Source organism: Desmodus rotundus, chromosome 5 (genome assembly GCF_022682495.2).
Source record: "Desmodus rotundus isolate HL8 chromosome 5, HLdesRot8A.1, whole genome shotgun sequence".
In the NCBI taxonomy this organism is placed as follows: Eukaryota; Metazoa; Chordata; class Mammalia; order Chiroptera; family Phyllostomidae; genus Desmodus; species Desmodus rotundus.
The window spans coordinates 127,078,918-127,098,955 of record NC_071391.1 but is presented as its reverse complement, the minus strand read 5'-3'; the positions used below and the strand labels follow the sequence as shown (position 1 = coordinate 127,098,955).

At 41.8% G+C, this 20,038-nt stretch overlaps 1 protein-coding gene across 2 annotated transcripts in view; it reads left to right on the top strand.

Moving 5' to 3' along the window:
• The window catches only part of FSHR (follicle stimulating hormone receptor), a 156,761-nt gene that overhangs the window by 114,897 nt on the left and 21,826 nt on the right, over positions 1–20,038 (top strand). Inside the window, exons 5-6 of one of the 2 annotated variants that reach the window (XM_024553068.2) lie at positions 17,599–17,670; positions 18,874–18,951. In XM_024553068.2, the coding sequence (XP_024408836.1) occupies positions 17,599–17,670; positions 18,874–18,951 (150 nt within the window). The remainder of the gene's footprint in view (positions 1–17,598; positions 17,671–18,873; positions 18,952–20,038) is intronic. The other variant, XM_024553069.2, reaches the window with a different exon arrangement.

Here is a 20,038-nt window from a genome sequence, read left to right as displayed (position 1 = left end):
TTGATCCATAAATAAGGTTTTCACAACATTCCCTTGCCTTTGCAACATGTCTATGTAATTCTTAGGTAGCTGGATGTTGCTTTTTGCGATGCAAGAAACCATAATTCCAGTTTAGCAAAAGTTTCACACAGATCAGTAGGTCCCCATCCAACCGACAACCATCTTCCACTCACATGTGAGCCAGTTGGGCTTCCTTGGATGTCTGCTAAAGGCAGCCACACTATCTGCTCTCTCCAGCTGGGGACAGCTCCTGCAGATTCTTCACTGGCACTCACCTCAGCAAGTCAGGCTCTTTCTTGCCCATCCCTAAATTCCTCTCTCTCTTCTCTGCATTACTCTCTCTCATTTGTCTTGTGGGGTTAATGAAAGTAGCTTCTCTAATTATAAAAGCATTTTTTGGACACTGCATGGCCAAGCGCAGAGGGCAGGGACTAGAGAGGCAGTGCGCAGAGGCAAGGAAGCACACAGGTTCCAGTGCCACCTGTGTAGGCTCAGGTGTCAGCTCCTGCCCTTGTTACTTGTGTGACCTCGAGTAATTAGCTTAACTTCTCTAAGTTTCAGTCTTCCTTTCTTTAACCTAGGAATAACATTGTTTGCATCCCTGCATTGTACTAAATGAAGTACTTGGCAGAATGACTAACATTTAGAAAATTCTCAATAAATGTTAGCAATTCTTATTAAATCTCTGACCCTGTGACTTATTAACTAAGGAAGCCCATGGAAGATGCCTATCTCTTTGTACCTTAGTTCTCTCCTCTGCTTAAAAGAATAGCACCTACCTTTTGAGACTGTTGTAGGAATTAATTCAATAATAATAATTATGGTGGTGATGGTAGTGATGGTGATCTCTTTCTCCTTCCAATATTTCTAAGGCTTTGAAGGCCTCTTGAACTGTTTCTTTTGGATAGAATCCACTGAGCAGCATTCAAACATGAAAATATATCATTTGTATTTTTCTAAGGACAAAGGCATCCTTCTTACTAAGCTGCTGACATGCCCAAAAAGGTCCTTTCAACAAAGGTACATTATCCTACAGAGTTCTAATGGAGGGCTCCTACCCTCCCTTTAGTGTTTATTTCCAACACTAGTGGTCCACAATTTCTCTTACCACCTCCATCAAAATAAATTTCAGTTTTTTACACTGCCAGCTGGTTGGCTAATGCATCCCATTTTTATGTTGATTTACAATTGAATGCTTTTTTCTTTATCATGCTTCATTTCATTTGAACCTCACCACAATCCAAGGAGTAGGCAGCACAGTAAAAGCACATGCAGTTTATAGAAGTTAGCTTTCCCTGTGGTCCCTGGTTACAGGGCTCTTCTGAAAGGACTGTGCAGTGCCCCTACAGATAGAATTACTCTGATACACTAGGTATTGAGCAACGTTTGGCTTTCTGTGGTGGCTGAGAAAGGATATATACTAGAGTTCATGTTTAGGTGTATGGCAGCCTCATACATGGGGGAAAGGATTGGTACCTCCCCATTTCTCCATCACTTTAGATGTGAATTGGACAATCAATGCAAATTCATTTGTTCAGTCAGCACTCACTTACTGAGCTCATACTACATCCCAGACTTTGTTGTGGCTTTGGGTGTACAGCAGATGACAAGTGAAGCCTCTACACTTATGGAGCTTATACTCTAGTTGAGGAGACAACCAATGCTAGATAATGTCATGTGGTGATAGTGGTATAATGAAAAATAAAGCCAAGAAAACAGAGAGTGATGCTTCAGAAAGGGTGCTGGAGAAAGGATGGAGGGCCTCATGAGAGATACAGGAGCCATCTGCAGACAGCACTTGCTCACCTCAAGGAGCTCAGTCTTCTGAGGGGAAGGAGGACTACCAACCATTAACCCCTGAAAATAATAACACATCTGTAGAGTTGTATGGTGCTGATAATACCCAAGAGGACTGACCCAGTGCCTTGGACTGGACTTTTCAGGGAAAGCTTCTTAGAGATAAAGTGAACTTAGCTGCAATTTGAAGGATGAGTAAAATTTGAAAAGACTGTCAAGAAGAAGAAATTTCCCATGAAAGAAAGAGGTGAGTAAAAACAAAGAATGTGAAAGGGCCACTGTGGAGTAGGCAGCAGAGGAGGAGAAACTGAGTCCCCACTGAAAAGGTGTGTACTGGGAAGAAAGAAGTATGACTATGTTTGAATAGATGGGGTTTGATAAGATTGGAAAAAACACATTAAGGCAAGGAGTTTAGGTCTAACGCAGTAGGAAAGAGTAAGCCACAGACATTCTTGAGCAGAAGAGTGACAGGATGACACTGACTTGGACTGGAGACTGACCACTGGGAGGGTACAGACATACTCAAGGGTGTGCGGGTTCGGGGCAGTTGCCATAATCCAGCCGTACGTTAATGGCGGCACCTAAAGAAATAGGAAGGTAATGGGGGACACATTTCCAAACAGCTGTCACTGGTACATGATTTACCTCTATGTTAGACATGGACCCAAGTGACTGCAGGGATTTTTGCCCTCTGACCTCTATAAACCCCAAAGCCTCCCTCCCCCGGGTTCTCCCACACAGAACCGTCCTGCAGACAGCACACATCAAGAATTCAGTCTGGGCCAAAAATAATCTTACACAGCAACTGTGATGATTGGAAAGAAATTATTAGCCATCTCCCCGGCTGTCAGTGTTGTAAGTATCCAAGGATGTTGTCATGACTACGAGGATGTTTGAGCACAGTGGAAATCTTACAATCGCTTCTTTTATCACTAATCTATTTAGCACAGCCACCTTTGCCTGCCATTGTCAACTCTGGGAAAATATGGGCAGACTTTCCTTCTGGAAGACTGAAGTTCAGGATGAGGTGTTGGCCCGAGCACATCAGTGTAAGGAGGGCACGGACCTTCTCTTGGCTGAGGTCCTGATCTTAGACATGGTGACATGTTTGTGCCACTAACCTCCCTCCTTGTTCCTCTAACCTGTTCGGCGTGCTCTCTCCTGCAGGAGCCCAGGCCTTTTTCATCAGTGAGATAACTATTTGACCCTTTAATTCACATCAATATGTGCGGGTCTTGATATTTTTCTTTCCAGAGGAATTTGCATTTTTAAGAGAAGCCTGAAAAAGGCACTGCTAAATCCCAAAATTGAGAGTGATGGACTCCCAGGCAAGGGTCCCTGAGAGGGAGGGAAAAGTCCCTACAGGAGCCACTCACACACCATGTAGACAGCCATCTACTCCACCCCCGTGCAGTCTCTGAATCACATTTTCACAGGATACACCTGCTTATGAGGTAGGTGTATCCTTTTCTCATGAATTTGAAAATAATGCCTATCTCTGTCATCAACAGAAATTAGATATTAGGACAAGTCTAGAGAAGACTCAGAGAAAAAAAGAATCTCCGATTAGCTGTGTAGAATTAACTGGATTTCTTCCTCGTTGCTAGTATCACCCCCAGACAATGATGAACTAGTCCCTTTAAGTATCAGTTTCTTCATCTGCAAAATGGAAATGACAGAATATGCTTCAAGAGGTTAGTCAGCTGAGGGAAACGAACTATGTCCTCTGTGATCTCTTCGAGCCCTCAAGGGCTTGGTGTCTAACTGTAACCTTCACCACCCTGGGGCTGCCGGTGTCACCGCCGTCCAGAGGTCAGCACATTCAGACCCAGTGTGAAAGGCCTAGTGTGGAAGGAGAAGTCCTCTGGGAGATCCAGCATCTTGTGGACTTCTCAATTCCCAGATCAGGCTCCTCTTCCCCCGGATTCAAGCTGAGATCCTAGAGGCACATTAAAAAACATAAGCCACCTATAAATTACTCTCAAAAGCTCAACTCCTGGAGCTAAAGGAGAGTGGTAGGAGGCATCCCTGCCACTTCGGTCCCTCACAGATGAGCACAGCCAGCCGCAGCAGGGCCTGAGAGATCCCGAGTGTGGTGGTGAGACTTTCGAGGCAGACAGCATCCAGGAGGCCCTGGAGCTGGCCTGGGAGGGATGAATCACAAATCCCAGGCAGGGCCTGGTTCTAGTCGAATGCTCCCAAACTCAGTTTGTCCTCTGGAAAGGTGCTGTCTTCTCCATGGATATGGCTGCAGGAGCAATTCGGGCCAGGGGCCGCCCCAGCCAGCTAGATCAGCTGGCTCGGGACTAGGGGGCAATGCAGTGACAGGTGTCACCAGCTGACTCCACTGACCTCTAATCTAGAACAAAGGCTGTGTCCAATTCATTTCTGAGCTCCCACAGGGTACAGAGTCTCCCACAGGTAAGCCCCCACACAGCTGGTTCTTAATGAAAATGTGGGCCTGGGTTCGAACGTTTCTATTTGGGTAGTTTGGGTAGTGGACGGGAAGCAACTGCGTTTTTAGAGAAGTATCTTGGGGTGTTACAGAGTGCGAACGCTGCAGTGACAGATGCTCTAATGAAGATGTTTTCATCTCCAGCAGACACCACACAAACGTTCTGCTGCAGTTTAATCACGAGCTCACCCACAGCAGACACCCCGCACATATTGTTGAGCTCAAGAGGAGATGAGCACCCCCTCACCGTATGGGGAAAGATGGCAGTGCTAGGAAGAGGGAGCAGGGTGTTTAGGGGACCTGTGAGGGAATAAACTAGGCAGGCAGACTCTCTCACAAAGTTCACCCAGCACAGTCTCTTGGGACAAGGGCCGAACCACAGGAGCCACCAGGACCCAGAGTCACTCGGCGAGACACCAAGGAAAAGCTCTTCTCTTTACAGGACAGCCACACACTCAAGTTCCAGCTATGGTCCTGCTTGTAAGAACTTGTGAGCAAGGAACCAGGCTTCTCTGGGCTTCAAGTAAAGTGGAGAGAAAAAGAATGGCTCTAGCTCATTCAAAAAGTTGTAAGGAAGGGAAAGGAAGGGAGAAGTGAGACAGAGTATGGGAGCACTTTGAAAATTCAAAACGGCAAACAAGTGCAAGCACTAATAAATCTACGAGGCATTGTGGGTGGTGTGGGGGTAGGGAACGGAACCATAATTTAGAAAGTACTTTCACTTTGTAGTCTTAACTTATGTAGTCTTTAAAAAAAAAAGTATAAGATATTCACTGGTGGTGCCATTTTACAGCTGAAGAACTTGAGGTTCAGAGATGACTGAATTGCCCAAACTCACAAAATGGAATTGAGAAATGATCTTGGGGCAGGAGGACAGGGGAAATGATCCATATGTCGAACACATACTTACTATGCATCAGACTTTGAACGAGGTATTTTATTCAAACAACTCAACTCAGCTTCCAGTCTTCCAAAAACAGTGAGGCATGTACGTCCCCTGATTTACAAAGGAGGATTTTTGAAACTCAGAGATTATGTAGTTGATAGAACTGAGAACTGAAGCCAGGAACATCTGACTCCAACCCAAGCCAACCTGCTCTCCGACACACCACAGCTGGAGAGGCATAGGGTGCGGGCCGACCCAACGTAAGTGGACCCGGGGTTCTGAGCACGACACTGACACCTTATTAATGTTTGCCATTTGGAATCTGTGATCATCTATCAGGCTAAGTTGAAAGTTCCTAAGAAATAGCTTCCTAAATAATTCATGTTAGAAATTAGTTGTGGGGAAGAGTGTGCAAACTGTTTAAAATATTAACTCTTTTGCGACTCCCCTATGTAATTTAAAAGTAACTGCTTGCCGCAAATCAGTAGCTTAATTAGTTATTCTTACATCAGTATCCAGGAAGGTCTCAGAAGATTGCCTCTTGCAATGCTCTGTCAGCAGTGAGTCTAAGCTGGAAAAATCTTTAGGTTCTAGAAGTCCTTATTGGCCAATGTAGTATAATGGGAAGCATATCAGCAAGAGGCGTGGGAATCAGAATGCCTGGGGTTTTTCTTCCACCTTCTAGCAGACAAGTTAATTGAACCTCCCTTAGCCTCGGTTTCCTCATATACCAAAAGGAGCTAATATACCTTCCTCGTGAGTGTGGGCAGGCTTAACTGACTTTGATGGAGGCAAGACGTTTGCAGTTGTGCCTAACACGGGGACCAGATAATTGGTAAACATAACTATTATTCTTTCTGTCTCAAGTCTAGAAATTTGGGTGATTCATTTACTCTCTGTGAGCACTGCCTCCCTTATCTACAAGATAAGGATCGCAATTCTGCTCACCTTAGAAACTCACTGTGAAGTCAAATAGGAAATAACTCTGTCAGTTATATGTGCTACACAAATATAATGCAAGGTTATTTTCCAGTCTTTTCCTGTTAGAAATCTGGGTCAAAACTGTGAGCAATGTAACTAGTTCCTAGGACTTCAATTACTTTCTAAATAACAGTCCTCTGCGCTATTGCCACTTTAGCCAGACTCTCACTTGGGCCCAAGTCACACACTGGTCACTGGGTCTCCCAAGCAGGAGGGGACAGACATTAAACTTGCCACATGGTCTTCAGAAAGCTTTTCTCTCAACCTAAGTGAAGCAGAGAACAGCTCCTACCTCCCCCTATTGAGGGAAGGGCAAGTTCATGGTTGTCTCCAGAACCCCTTTCTCACAGAGCCTACATTGCTTTCACACCCAATGGGCATGAGCAGTTACAAACTGTGTGACCGGTTGCTAGAAACCTGGGATGCAGCGCCTCTCATACCTTGTGTCTCAAGGAAAACTCCGACTTTGACATCCCGATACACGGAGACCTGCCTAGGCCCAAAGGGATCCCACAGCACACTCCGAATTGAAAGAATGAATAAAGGAGAGCTTCATGGTAGCCCATTGCAAACTTCTTTTTGTACATTCAGTCCCATTCTGTCAAAGGTTTCTCTTCAGTTTAGTTCCTTCTTGATTCCGTTGGCCATTAGAGAGCATGATTTATTTTTACCCAGAGAGAGTGTGTATAGAAGTCAATGGTTGGGCTAGGAGTAGGAATCTTCTCCTGTGACTAATGTATTCTGTACAACCTCAGAGAAGTTATTCGGACTCTCTGACCTTGCCTATCCAGGCCTTAGTCTAGAGGGGGCCATCCTAAAATACCCGAGGATGGGAGTACAAACTGAACCAAAGTTCATTTGACACACTGTGCCCTTTCACCGGCAGGGTTCTGATTCTCTGTACTATAAACTTTCTGATTTATATTGTGGTAGAGGAATGGAAGATACTAACTAATAGCATATTCTAAAAGAGAGCTTGCCAACCATGTCATAGTAACCACATTTTCAGAAAATTAGCATCAATCAGCCTAAATACATTAGCTTCTAGCAGGGCTTCCAAGGTTGAACGAGGAGACGCCAAATTCAGGAAACACTCGACAATAAAGGAGTCCACTGTCAATGTGTTTGGGGATAGCCAGCATGCTATTTCCTTCTCTTAGACATGTTCAGTGAATAATATCATGGTAAATATTCTGAGACTTCTGCAGGGAAGAAACTGCTAAATTTTATTAATCTAGCATTTCCCAGAATTATTTGCATAGTCTTTCATTAGCAAATGAGGCATTTATATCATCTGAAAATAGTGTGCCGAGAGAAATGCTTAGAATGTCTATGTTGGAAGGTATCTAAGAGGTCACAGAGTTCAAGACCCCTCCCCCAATTCTGTACCCAATTTCAATATGTGGGTGTTTCCCTTATACATCCAAGCAATTCTCTGATACAACTGCAGGACAGCTGGTGTCCTACAATTCAGCTCAATTCTGCTACTCCCTACCTGGAGATTAGCATCAGATCCCACAGATTACAGGCCCAGTCCTACAAGACTGCACACCTTTCAGACACCAACCCCAAGTTCAGGTTCTCACCTGTGCTTCTGACCAAATGGCTATAGGTTAGAGGTTCCAATGAACCCTCCTTGGGTTTACTAGATTGCATCGCCTTATTATAAAATGATAAAACTCAGGAACAACAAGATGGAAGAGATACATAGGGCAAGGTATGGGGACAGAGTTCAGAGCTTCCATGCCCACTCCAAACACACCACTCTCCCCAAACTCCCACATGTTTCACCAGCCTGAAGTTCTGTGCCAGGAAGGGGGACAAAGACCAAATGTATATTTCTTACTATAAATCACAATATTATACCCCTCATGAAGAAAGCCTTCCACACAAGTTGGGCACATTTTCAGAGGAAACCAAGAACTTAGTGTTACAATCTATTCCTCTGTTAGGCAACTTTCATAATGAATGACAATCAGTCATATGTAAGAGCACAAACTTTATTACAGTCAGAAAGATGTGGACTTAGCCTCCAGTTCTGGCCTCCGTATGTACGGCTTTGTGAAAGTTACTGGATCTCTCAGCTGAGCCTCCTCCACTCTGATATGATACCTGTCTGCTAAGGTAGAGGAAAGGAATAAATAAAATAATCAATGTTAAGTGCTTGGTGCGGTGCCTGGTGCATAGGAAGTGTTCAATAAATGTTGGCCATTATTATTATTATTAATCCTATACCTACTTTCCAGAGCAGCTTAGTACAAATCTATTACCATTTCCATGTGGCAGCCTTTCAGAATCTCAGGATCCTCTTCCCAAGCAAAACATTCCATGCACTGGACAATATGGTCTTGATTACTCACCCCATCAGAAAAAAAATGAAAATATGTCCCAAAATAAGTATATATATTTATAAGGCATATGCACATACAATTGCAGTATAAGTGTGCGCATTATAAAATTTACACAAAAATATTTTAAAATATGAAATAAAAATTAAGTGATATACTTTCACAGTTACCATTTTATATGGCAAAAAAGCCTATTTTACTCACTAAATATATTAAAATAACAATATTTTAGAGAAAACAATATCATAGGATGTGCTTCAGTATTTTTTAATCCTCAGTTTAATGCTGAGAAAAACAATTCACAGGTCATATCAATACCAGATTTCAATGGCTGTCAAAACTGAGAAAAAAACTTCAATAAAATAAGTAGATCCAGTGGAAAACAAGCCTTCAACAGTATTCCTTGAGTCATACTTAGTGTTCAATTCCTAAACTTTTATGCAAATATTTTTATGAAGTTTAGCTAGTGTATTTTCTTTCCCAATGTCAATCAGATGTTCTTAACCAACAACCTATAAGATATTGCACTTTTGTATTTCTCACAAAAGTATTCAAAACCCAGTAAAATAACTTAAATGGGTTTGAAAGTTATATTTCCTTGTTTTTAAAATAAGCAATATGAAAGTTTTCAAAAATGATGACGTGCATCATTTTCAGCAATAAATTATTTCCATACATGTATTTTCCAAATCCTCTCTACATCATAGATTTCTTTCAAATGCTGTTGTATTCCTCTTCATTGATATACCACCTTGCACTTAAAGAGACCAATCAAATACTATGTCTAATTGGAAAATATCTACTTTGTAGCACTATTTGATAGCCATTTGTCCATACAGAAAAAGTCAACAAATTTGGATCACTTGACTGTTTGTAAAAAGAAAAGTGTGTAAATCGTCTTCAATTTTGGCAACTCTCTGTAGTAACTGCCCCTGAGAGGGCCAACTAACCTCCAGGTGATGCTGTCACCAGGACACAGAGACTAAACAGAGTCAGACAGGCAAGAAGGGTGACCCAGGCAGGTTTAACAGAAGAAACAGGAAGAAATTAAAGAACGGGGACAGGAGAATCTGAGAAATTTGGCTGCGGCTTCCAGTGGTTCCAGCAAGACACAAGGAGCATCAGGCAGCAGATAATAAGCCAGGCCACTCAGTCATCATGGACGTCCCACAGGAACAATGAGAACCAGACACAGAAACAGAATTTCAGTACCCAGGAGAATTCCTAGGGGAAAAGGGATATCAGGTAGGGTTATGTCAAACGGAATACAAGGCTAGGTAATAGTGCTTGGATATGGTACTAGGTTTTCCTATAAGGGAAATCTTGTCATTTCTCTGGATAAAAGATGAGGGAACTGAGTCCTAAAGACTTCAACTAACCCTTAAGGCCATACATCTTAAAAAGTGGTATAGCCAGGACTTGAACCCAGATCCCCTAGCACCAGAACTGCTAGCTGTGCTATATGCCCTGAGAATAGGACCAGAGCCCAGTTGTTAAACCAGAATATTAGGTCAAAACAGAATCTGCAATTAGGCTAATAGGGCTGAGCTCTTCAAAATCCTGCCCTTGGGCTCATTAAATTCCCCCCTGATGACTAAGGAGTCTGGTTTCCATGGAGACTGAGCCAAGTTTGAGCTGAATATGAGTTAAACGGGCCCAGTTGTGAATGTGTGAGACTCAGGAGGCAGGAAACCAGGCTCTCCTACTGTCTCATGTAATTCCTTATACAAAATTATTTTACAGAGAGAAACTAAGGCTCTAAAAAGGTAAGTGAACTGCTCAGTATCATTCAGCTAGTGCGTCAGAAGGCACTCAAATCCAGGGTCCCTAAACTTAAATTTATAGCCCTTTTGATTACATCACAGATTCTTACACACACTCCATCTAACTGCAAGATTGTATAATCCTACATCTATCAAAATCTTTATTTAATAATTCAGAAAATACATGTTAGTATCTTTTATAATAATATATATAAAGATGCAAATTCCTAGTCAACAAGGATCTGTAGATAATAGAAATCTCACTTAACACTGAGTCTCATAAGGTAAGGAGTCTTCTTAATTAAGCATAGTTCACTCTTCTCCTTATCCATTACTGGATAACTAACTTCTGCCACAGTGTTCAGGATGAGTTAATTTTATCTAGGAGACTAAAAAATGTAATTAAAAATGTAAAAACAATTTTAAAATAAATAAAAAGACATCAGCTGCAAATAAATTTTATTTCATGGGAAACCAATTAGAAGGTAGGAAAAAAGTTCAAGTTCAAACCTTCAGCCTTGGCTTCTAGGAAATGTGCTTTGGCAAAAACGATAGACCCCTAACCTGGACATACAACCAACTTGCAGCCTCCCCTTCCTAAATCAAATTTGCCTAAAGCATCTCAATGGGCCATTCAGGCCATGGAATGAACTCTGTGTCTGCCTCAGTTCACAAACTAAAAGAGAGTTAGTTTGCACAGTCTCAGAACTGATCATTCCCTTCCATAGTGGACTCTGGGTGGAACTGAGATAAAGAATTACATTCTTGGTTAGTGCAAGTGATGGAGATGGATGTCTTATCCTTCCTGACTTTTCTCAGTTCAATGGGTTATGTAATAGGTTCTCAGTAACTACCCATTGGTTTGTCCTGACCACTAATATGAAGTCCCAGGGTTATGGAATGGTAAAAACATGGGCCACCTCTGCTCAAGGAGTCTCCAAGTCTTCTTCCTTCCCCTTTCAAAAAAGTGACTTCCAATTGCTTACCCATAAAGCCCACACTTCTCTGCATAGCTCTTATAGGTTCTTAAGATACTGCCTCCTCCTTCTCTTTCTGTCCTACCATCCTCTGTACTCACTTCCCACATCCCTCCTGTGATCACTGTTCTAGCTCAGGCTAGTAAGCTCTATACTGTCTCAGAAAGCTGGTTTGCTTTACTTTCTACAAGTTCTCCGTGACTGTTCCAACCCACATTTTTCTCTCCCTCCTTGACCTCTTAAGACATTCACAGCCAATAGCATACAGTTTAGCACTAGACCAGTCTGAATATTTCATCTGTACTAGTCTTAAATCCTCAATTTACCTGCAAGCTCCCTGAGACAGGACATGCCTTTTGGTGTCTTCTCTTGGATGGAATGGAGGCTGAATGAAGAAAGGCATATAGTCTAATGCAACACATACTGTTAATTTAAGTGTGTGTGTGTGGGGGGGGAAACACCAGCACTCTTTTAGATTAATGAAAGCACTAGTGATATGTAGGATAATGAGCTTTAGAGTTCTGGGTTCGCCTGCTCATGAAAGGCAAATGTATTATCCTGTTAGTTAGGACAGAGAAGGACTGGTTCCCAGCAATTGAAGGGTCCACACTAAGTTCATCCTGACAGGAAAGAGGCCCATTTCAGCAACAGGAAAGAGGCCCACTTCAGCATTGTAACCAAAAGATGAGGGACAGTCAGGCATGAAAGGTGTTAACACTAGCTTAGCATGTGCAACTGGCTATCGAGAGGGGAGAACTGTGAGCCAGTCACCCTTCTATAGAAGATCCATTTGCAGAACTTAAATTTGTTGACATTATACCTTCAGGCCTTTACCTATATTTGAAAGCGTGGTTAAGTGAATCAAAATATTTTGCAGCAAACAGTCTTTTTACTAAAGCAAACCCATTGAGACATAGAGCTCCTAGCTCATTACCCACTTCCAGCCTCCATCAGACATGAATTTATTGATCAAACGGGGAAAATGAATTGAAAACCAAGTGTTCATCCGAGCTCCATTTCCTGAGTTATCTTGGGGTTATGGAGAGCCTCAGGTATAGAGTAATCACCAATACTCCATCTTACTAGATGGTCACTAGATCTTTTTAAGTGTCTTAAACTCAGCACTACTGGAATAATTTTAGCTATTTTTGCTGTGTGTGTTCTTTCCTATAAACACCAAATATGTCAATGTGCATATATAGACACTTATAGATATCCCATAAGTATAGTGGCTTTGGAAGCTCATGCTATTAATATTAAATAATGTCCTTGTACCTTTCTCATTGACAATTATGAATTCTTCCCTCTTTCAATCATATAAAATTCTCAGGTGAGATGAACACAAGTAGTGAATGATTCCTTATTGGTTTTTGCCTCGTGAGAGCACATAGCATGTTGCCTGGCCTGATAAACATCAAGAACATTATATGTGCCAACAACTGTGCCAACACTGAGTTTTCAGGAAAAACATGATTTCTGCCCTCATGCCATTCACAGTCTGGCTGAAGAGATGGGCACTGAATAAATAAACACAGAACAATATACAGTTCAGAATTTGATGAGTGCTAAAACAGATATAATTACACTGGGAATAAATCAGGGGCCTTACTTTCTAATGGCAGTCAGGAAGCTCTTCTCTGAAGAAATTCCATTTGTCACTAAAGCCTGAAGGGCGAATTGAGGTTGGCCCAATGAAGAGTGGGTGGTGAGCCTTCCAGGCAGAGCGTGTGCAAATGTCCGGAGTCAGGAAGAACTTGGTGTATCTGAGGAATTGAGGAAGCAATTGGTGCTGAAGTGTACTGGGGGGATGGCAGGAGGTGAGGGTGCAAGAGTAGGCACTAAGGAGTTTACATTTTACTATGGAAAGTAACAAAAGAACAGCAGAAAACAGAAGCAATCTGATTTACACCTTTTTAAAGAATGCTCTGTGTGCTGAATGGAGAATGAGTTAGAAAAGAAGGTTAATGTGTGGAAAGCACGAGACTATGGCAGAAATCTAGAGGAAAGATAATGGTGGCTTGTTCTAGAATGGTGTCAGTTGAGATGAAAGAAATTGTATGGAATCAAGAAGTGAATTCTAAGAGGACTTTGGGGTGGGTTAGATGTTGGGGAGTGAGGGTGAAGAGGCCAAGTTGAATGGTCATATTTCTAACAATTGATCAATGGGAGTGCTATTTATGAGGAAGAATTGGGGAGGAGCAGTTTGGTGGAAGTGGTGGGAGGGAACAACTTTGAACTGTTATGTCAATGAGACATTCAGAAGGACATAAAACAAAGCTTTAGTTAAGAGACAGACTAGAGAGGTCAGCAGTCAAGTATGAATCTAGGAGTTGCGCACATTGACAGTACTTAAAGCTTTGAGAAGTGAAATCTTCCCAGCAAGCCTATAGAGAAAAAGGCAAAGGCTCAGAGTACATATAGAGGATGGGGAATCAACAACAACAAAATTTAAAAAGGAGTATCACAGAAGGAGAAGGAATAACAGAAGAACGCCCTATGACAGAAACTAACAGAAGAGAGAGCCTGGAAAAGAGTATTGAATTCCCCTGAGAGATCTAGAAAATGAGAATTTAAATTGTTTGTTAGATTTACTGGTGGTGGGTAGGTGAAATTGGGGCATGACAAAAGTAGTTTTGGTGGGGAAACATAAATGAAAACAAATTGGGGCAGGATGAAGATTAATGAGATATAAGGAAATGAAGAGAACATATGCAGACAAAGACAACTCTCTCTAGAAACATTACTGTGAAAGAAGGGAAACAGAGCTGGGCTGCAACTGGGGACCCATTTGGAGCATAGGAAGAGAGCAACCATTAGTGAATCTATGTGAAATGTGAAATGCAGTGCAAGTTGGTATGTCTTAGGCTTGGTCCTCTAAAATATGTCGAACAAGGACATACTTGCAAGTAGTTTGTTTTTATACCGAAGCCCAAGAAAGACTGGATGACTAAGAAGAAGCGAATAAGGAAAGATGGAAAGCCACCTAAAGAATGCATTACCAGCTGATCACCTCCAAGAAACTGGAGTTCAATATGCCAGAGCCCCTGTAAGGTATCATTTAGAATACATTCAGAATTGTTCACCCAAGGAATGGAAGAGAGGAGTTCACCATTGCTCAAGAGTTGCCCTACGGAGTGCTAACTCCCTTGCACTTTCTGACTTGTGCTTGCCTCAGAATGGCTAAGCAAATTCCTTTAAGTGTCCCACTCTGAGGTGAAGGAGAAGCCCAACGGAAACAGAAAACAGAAAAGAGACACCTGGTACAGCTGAGGCTAGTGTCCACCAAGTTAAACCTGTCTGTAGCTGGTTACTAGAGTGAAAGATGGTAACAGCTAGAGTGAAAAGTGGACCAACAGGATGGAAGCAGGGCACAGAGGTGGCTGAAACAATGTCTGTGTTGATATTTACCCGCTCCACCTCCTTTCCATCCAGAGATATGAAATGGCTTGTACCTGGTTCATGCCAGAGATGCACGTTGGTTCTCCTGATTCCTGGCCTCCAAACCTCCCTGCCTCTGTTTGAGATTAATTACTCTAAGTAGTAGTGATACTTGACAAGTAAATTAACTAAGGATTTTGATTCATTCTTGGTGACAGAAGCGAGAAACATTTTAGGAACATCAACCAATTAACTCAATATTTTATCAACACATACTGCATTCCAAATCTGCACACAGTAGTATATATAATCAGAAAATATTAAATATGATCTTTGTTTTGATGTTTCATTAAGGGAAAGTTACATAGACACATGAAATCTAAAAATAGAAGGCTTAAATAACAAATGTGGAGTAGGACTATGTCAGGCTAGTAGATACTTAGTTACAGCAATGTTTCTGTTGGGAGCTAGTGGAACCTCAGAGGTTATAGAGAGCAACCATGAAAACTACTGCTTCTGGATGACAACTTCAAACTCCAAAGGTTAACACAAAGCTATCTCTGGGTAGTGAAACGAGAGATAATTTTTACTTTCTTCTGTAGATGTTTCCATACTTTTCATAAGTCCCACAATAAATAGATATTACTTTTATATTAAAGAATATATATTTTTTAAATAACCAAAGGATGGCCCTGGCTGGTGTGGCTCAGTGGACTGAGCAGCAGCCTGCAAACCAAAGTGTCACCAGCTCAATTCCCAGTCAGGGCACATGCCTGGGTTGCAGGCCAGGTCCCCAGTAGGGATCACACGAGAGGCAACCACACATTGATGTTTCTCTTCCCTCTCTTTCTCTCTCCCTTCCCGCCTCTAAAAAAAAATAAGTAAATGATTTTTTTAAATAAAATAAAATAGCCAAGTGATGTAGAACAACTAGAACGCTCATACATTGCTGGTGGGAATGCAAAATGGCACAGCCACTTTAGACAGCAGTTTGGCAGTTTCTTTAAGTTAAGTACACACTCACCTTAGCAACCAGAAATCCCACTTGTAGTTATTTACCCAAGAAAAATAAAAACGTCCTCCCTCCCTCCCTCCCTCCTCTCTTTCTCCCCAACTCTCCCACACCCACCACACACAGTTCACAAATGTTTCAAGCAGCCTTTTTTTTATAATCACAAAAAGTAGAAACAACCGGTGTGCCCTTCTGCCAGTGAATGGATAAACTATGGTATAGCCATACAATGGACTAGTACTCAACAAGAAAAAATAATGAACTGATACACACAATGACATGAAAGAACCTAAGTGAGTTACACTGTATAAAAGAATCCAGACTCAAAGTTTCACAATATATAATTGCACTGATGACAGTTTGGAAAACACAAAAGTACAGGAACAGAAATAAACTAGTAGTTGCTAGTAGGTAGAAAGACTGATTACCTTGCAAAGGGCCCACACCATACAGTTTGGAGGATGATGGGACCGTTCTGCATCTTCAGTGTGTTGGTGGTTACACAGCTGTAAGTGTTTGAGTTAACTCGGGTTTCTGTACCAAACAATTTGTCTGTGTGTAAATTTTTTAAGGTAAATAACAACAAATCATCCAAAAAAGCAGGTTAACTAATAAAAAGCATCTCAAGGAGACCATCTCAAGGGTGGTTGAAGTATATAAATCAAAAGAAGAATTGACCAAGATGGGTTCCATGTGGATAATTGAGAACTAAGATGGAAAAAAAAAAAAAAATGAGAACCATTACAGAAAGCCCAGAGGCAGAATTCCCTGACTCTTTAAATACAGAAGCAGAGGACAGGAGACCCAAGTCTACTCTAAAATCATAAACCACAAAAGACACAGTCTTTCACAATGATGAGAGCCCCAGTGAAGGGTTTTTAGACTAGGCAATCACAACCACCTCTGGCTTAGGTAAGCCACACACAGAAAGGTAAATGGGAGTGGGGAGGTATTGGAAGGATTCTGAGTCACTCACAAGAGTGAGGGAAATGCTGGGGGATGGTGTGTCAGACAACTCTCCAGTGCCACTTGAAAACCTTCATCACCACTGTGGTGGCAGCCAGTTCCACCTGAATTTCAACCAGTGTGACGTAGGTACAACTGAACAGTACGCAGCCTGGGTTTGTATACCACTGTATTCTGGGGATTCTTCTACGCCACTCTAAGAGATACCCAGTAGGAACTCACTGAGTTCTCACAAGTATGCAAGGCAGAAGTAGAAAGTCGAGACCATGGGGACACATTGGACTCACAGGAAATCATAGTCTATGAACAAATGCTTCCCCTTCTCTTCCCTATTCAGAGTAACATTCCGAGATCCATTTTGTATATCTTCTAAATCAAGTCCTTGGCTTTAAGGATCAGTCACCAAGAATGGTGGCCAACTCAGTAACTCACCCTTGCATTAATCATCTTTCCTCCCTTCCTCTTCTATTCTCCCATCCCAAGCTCTCTGAACTCACATTATGCAATATACACTACCTGTGGGCCAACCTCCATCTCAGGCTCTGCTTTCTGGGAAACCCAGGCCAAGACAAGAAGGCCTTGGGAAGGATCCAGTGTAGCTCTGGAAATATCAGCTGTAGAAATTTCTGGACTGTCTCTTAAGGGTGATGGCACCAGTGGACTCTGCTCTAACCAAACTCCAACCTTGTCCCGGAAGAGGGCCACATACATACTAGTTGAAAATTGCTTTGGGATCATACTGACTTCTTCGTTTTAAAACAGATAACTAAAAGAGTGCATCGTGGCATGTCAGCCCTGTTGTGCCTGGGGTGCACGTTTCTTTTCTCTAAGGAGCCAACAGCTTACTGGACCCCAATTAAAGTCTTGGAATAGAAAACATGAGCATGACTCATGTATATCATGGGATTTCCTGGCAGGTTTTTCTCAAGATGGCTCAAAATTGGTATTTTAAATATGGAAAGCTTACTTATACTTTAGCAATCGTTAAAATAGCCAACTTTATTTTTACCTCACTCTCATTTTATCTCTCTCTAGGTTAATATCCAACACAGGTATTAAGCACTTGCCAACTTTTCACAAGATTCAATCTCTCCAAAAAGTTCTACTGTAAGTTTTTCCTTAAGCAGTTACCAACACTTGACTCAGCAGCTGCCTTGCCCAACAGCCCCTGGGCCTATAATATGTATTGTGTAGTCTGCATCTTCCAAATATGTTGTTCTGGATGAGCAGAGATAGGAAGGCAAACAGCAAGTGTCCTTGGTTTTACCTAAAGGCCAGCTAATCTCAGTTTGGAGGAAGTCAGCAGGCTCCTCAATTAGACAGGTATCAGCAGAGCCAGCTTGTAGAAAATCAAGCAGTCTCTCCTTTCTTCACTATTTAGTGCCTTATATACCCTTCCCCCAGCAACCTACCTGTCTTCCACCATCCTCTCCTCTTCCAGAATGTCCATGCTGCCAGAGCAATAAGGAAACCACCCAACAAACAAATTCACACTATCTTAGTGACATAATGTATTTACCTTTTCTCAAGGCATCTGTATTTTGAAAGAGGAGGAGAAGGGTAATGTATAATGGCAAATTTATTTTCAAGCTAAATTGTAAGAATCTGGACAGACCTGAAAGGAAATGGTAGGGCAGGGGCATAAGGAGCTAAGGAAAGAAGGGGGAAAAAAAGGGAAATTGGGAGGGGCACAGGAAGATACAGAATTTCCCAAAATGCCTCAAATTATTCCAAACAATTTGCTATGTCTACGCTTATGTACATGTTAGATCAGACCCAACAGGGGAATCGTAATGGGATGAAGAGGGACGCAAACAGAAAAATGAGACTTTCTCCAGCCCTTTGTTCAGGAGAGAAAAATCAATGGCAAAATTTTTCTGTGACCCAAGGAGAACAGCAGGAAGGAAACAAGCTATACGAAGGGGATTGAGATGGGAGGAAGACGAAGGCCCAACTAGGGTGAATGGAGAAATTTGGTATGGAGATGAAAGGTCAGATCAAGTGTCTTTGCCATATTTGCAGACACCAACTGCGGAGACAAGGATGAAAAATGTTAGAACCTTAACACAGTGAAATTAGCCAAGAAAACTTTCAGAGAGAAGATGCTGCATGTATATAATTCCATTGTTAATAACTAATATACTAAAGATAAGTTACATCACATATTTCCCAAATTCACCATCCTTCAGAACAACAGCTATTCAAATATTGTCTCAGATAAAGACCACGTTATGCCAAGTAAACTGAATGTGGGAAGGTTACATGAGTGGAGCTGACATGAAGACCTAATCTGTCTATACTTCCTTCTAGGGACATTCAAGACAATATAAACATCCACACGGTTGAAAGAAATTCTTTTGTGGGACTGAGTCTGGAAGGCATAATTCTGTAAGTAAAGAAAAAAAAATCCAGTGAAGTAACATTTGGTTATTCATTCAATCATCTTTCTCATAATGGGGTACTTCAGTAACTATGGCGTTTCACCATTTAAATTTTTCTCTGGTTCTGTGTTTTCCTCTCATTTCCCATCTTTACATTTCAGACTCACAACATGGAATCATGTTAATAATTTATGAAGCTGTGGTGTATTCAAGTACTTAAAGTTGCTCTTTGAATGATGGTCTCCTGTGATGCAACATCTGTTCCGAAGGACAGAATAACTCATGCATCAATAAAGCTAGTTATTGCCTGGCAAGGCTTTTGTTGCCCAAAGAAAAAGACAGGAAGGAGGCGGAATCCAGGAAGATACAGATATTCCTGCATTACTATGCAAAGCAGCTCCCGTTCAGCCCCATGCTGAGCATAAGATGACTTCTCATTTTCTTAGAGCAATCACAGTTTTTAATGAGCTTGAGTTACTCCCCCTGACTTTTGAGAAAGTTTTAAATGCACATTGTGTCATTAGTGAACTACCTTTTAATCTTCTGTGCCAGTAGCCTGTGTAGCAGTTTACCCACCTCCCAAGATGGCCAAGAAATAGGGCACTAGGCACTACCCAAGGGCTTGTGGGCTCCTTGGAAGTTAGGTAAACAGAATGACGTTTCGGGAACCAGTAACTGCAATTCCATCTGAGAGGAAAGCATTTTATCTTTCTATTTCACAGACTGTTGTATTTTTTTTAAATATGTGTGTTTGTGTTTAATATGCCAAAGTATACAAAAGGTAAGTTTCAGTCTGGAAAGAATTGTCATCCTTTTCAAAGCAATAATATGATTCAGAGAACCGGCTGGGGAAAGAGAGAGGCAGAGGGAGGGAGGAGGAGAGGGTAGAGGAAGAGAGATAGGGAGGGGGAGGGAGGGGAAAAGAGAGAGAAATAGTAGAGATGAGGACATACTGAAGAATAAAGCTAAGCACAGTATTTGATGTAAATTAATTACAGGAAACAAAGGAAAAGGTTTGAAATAGACTAGCAGGGGAATTGGATGTGTGAAGGAAAAAATAAAATCAAAGGCATGTATTCAGAGTTCATAGTATT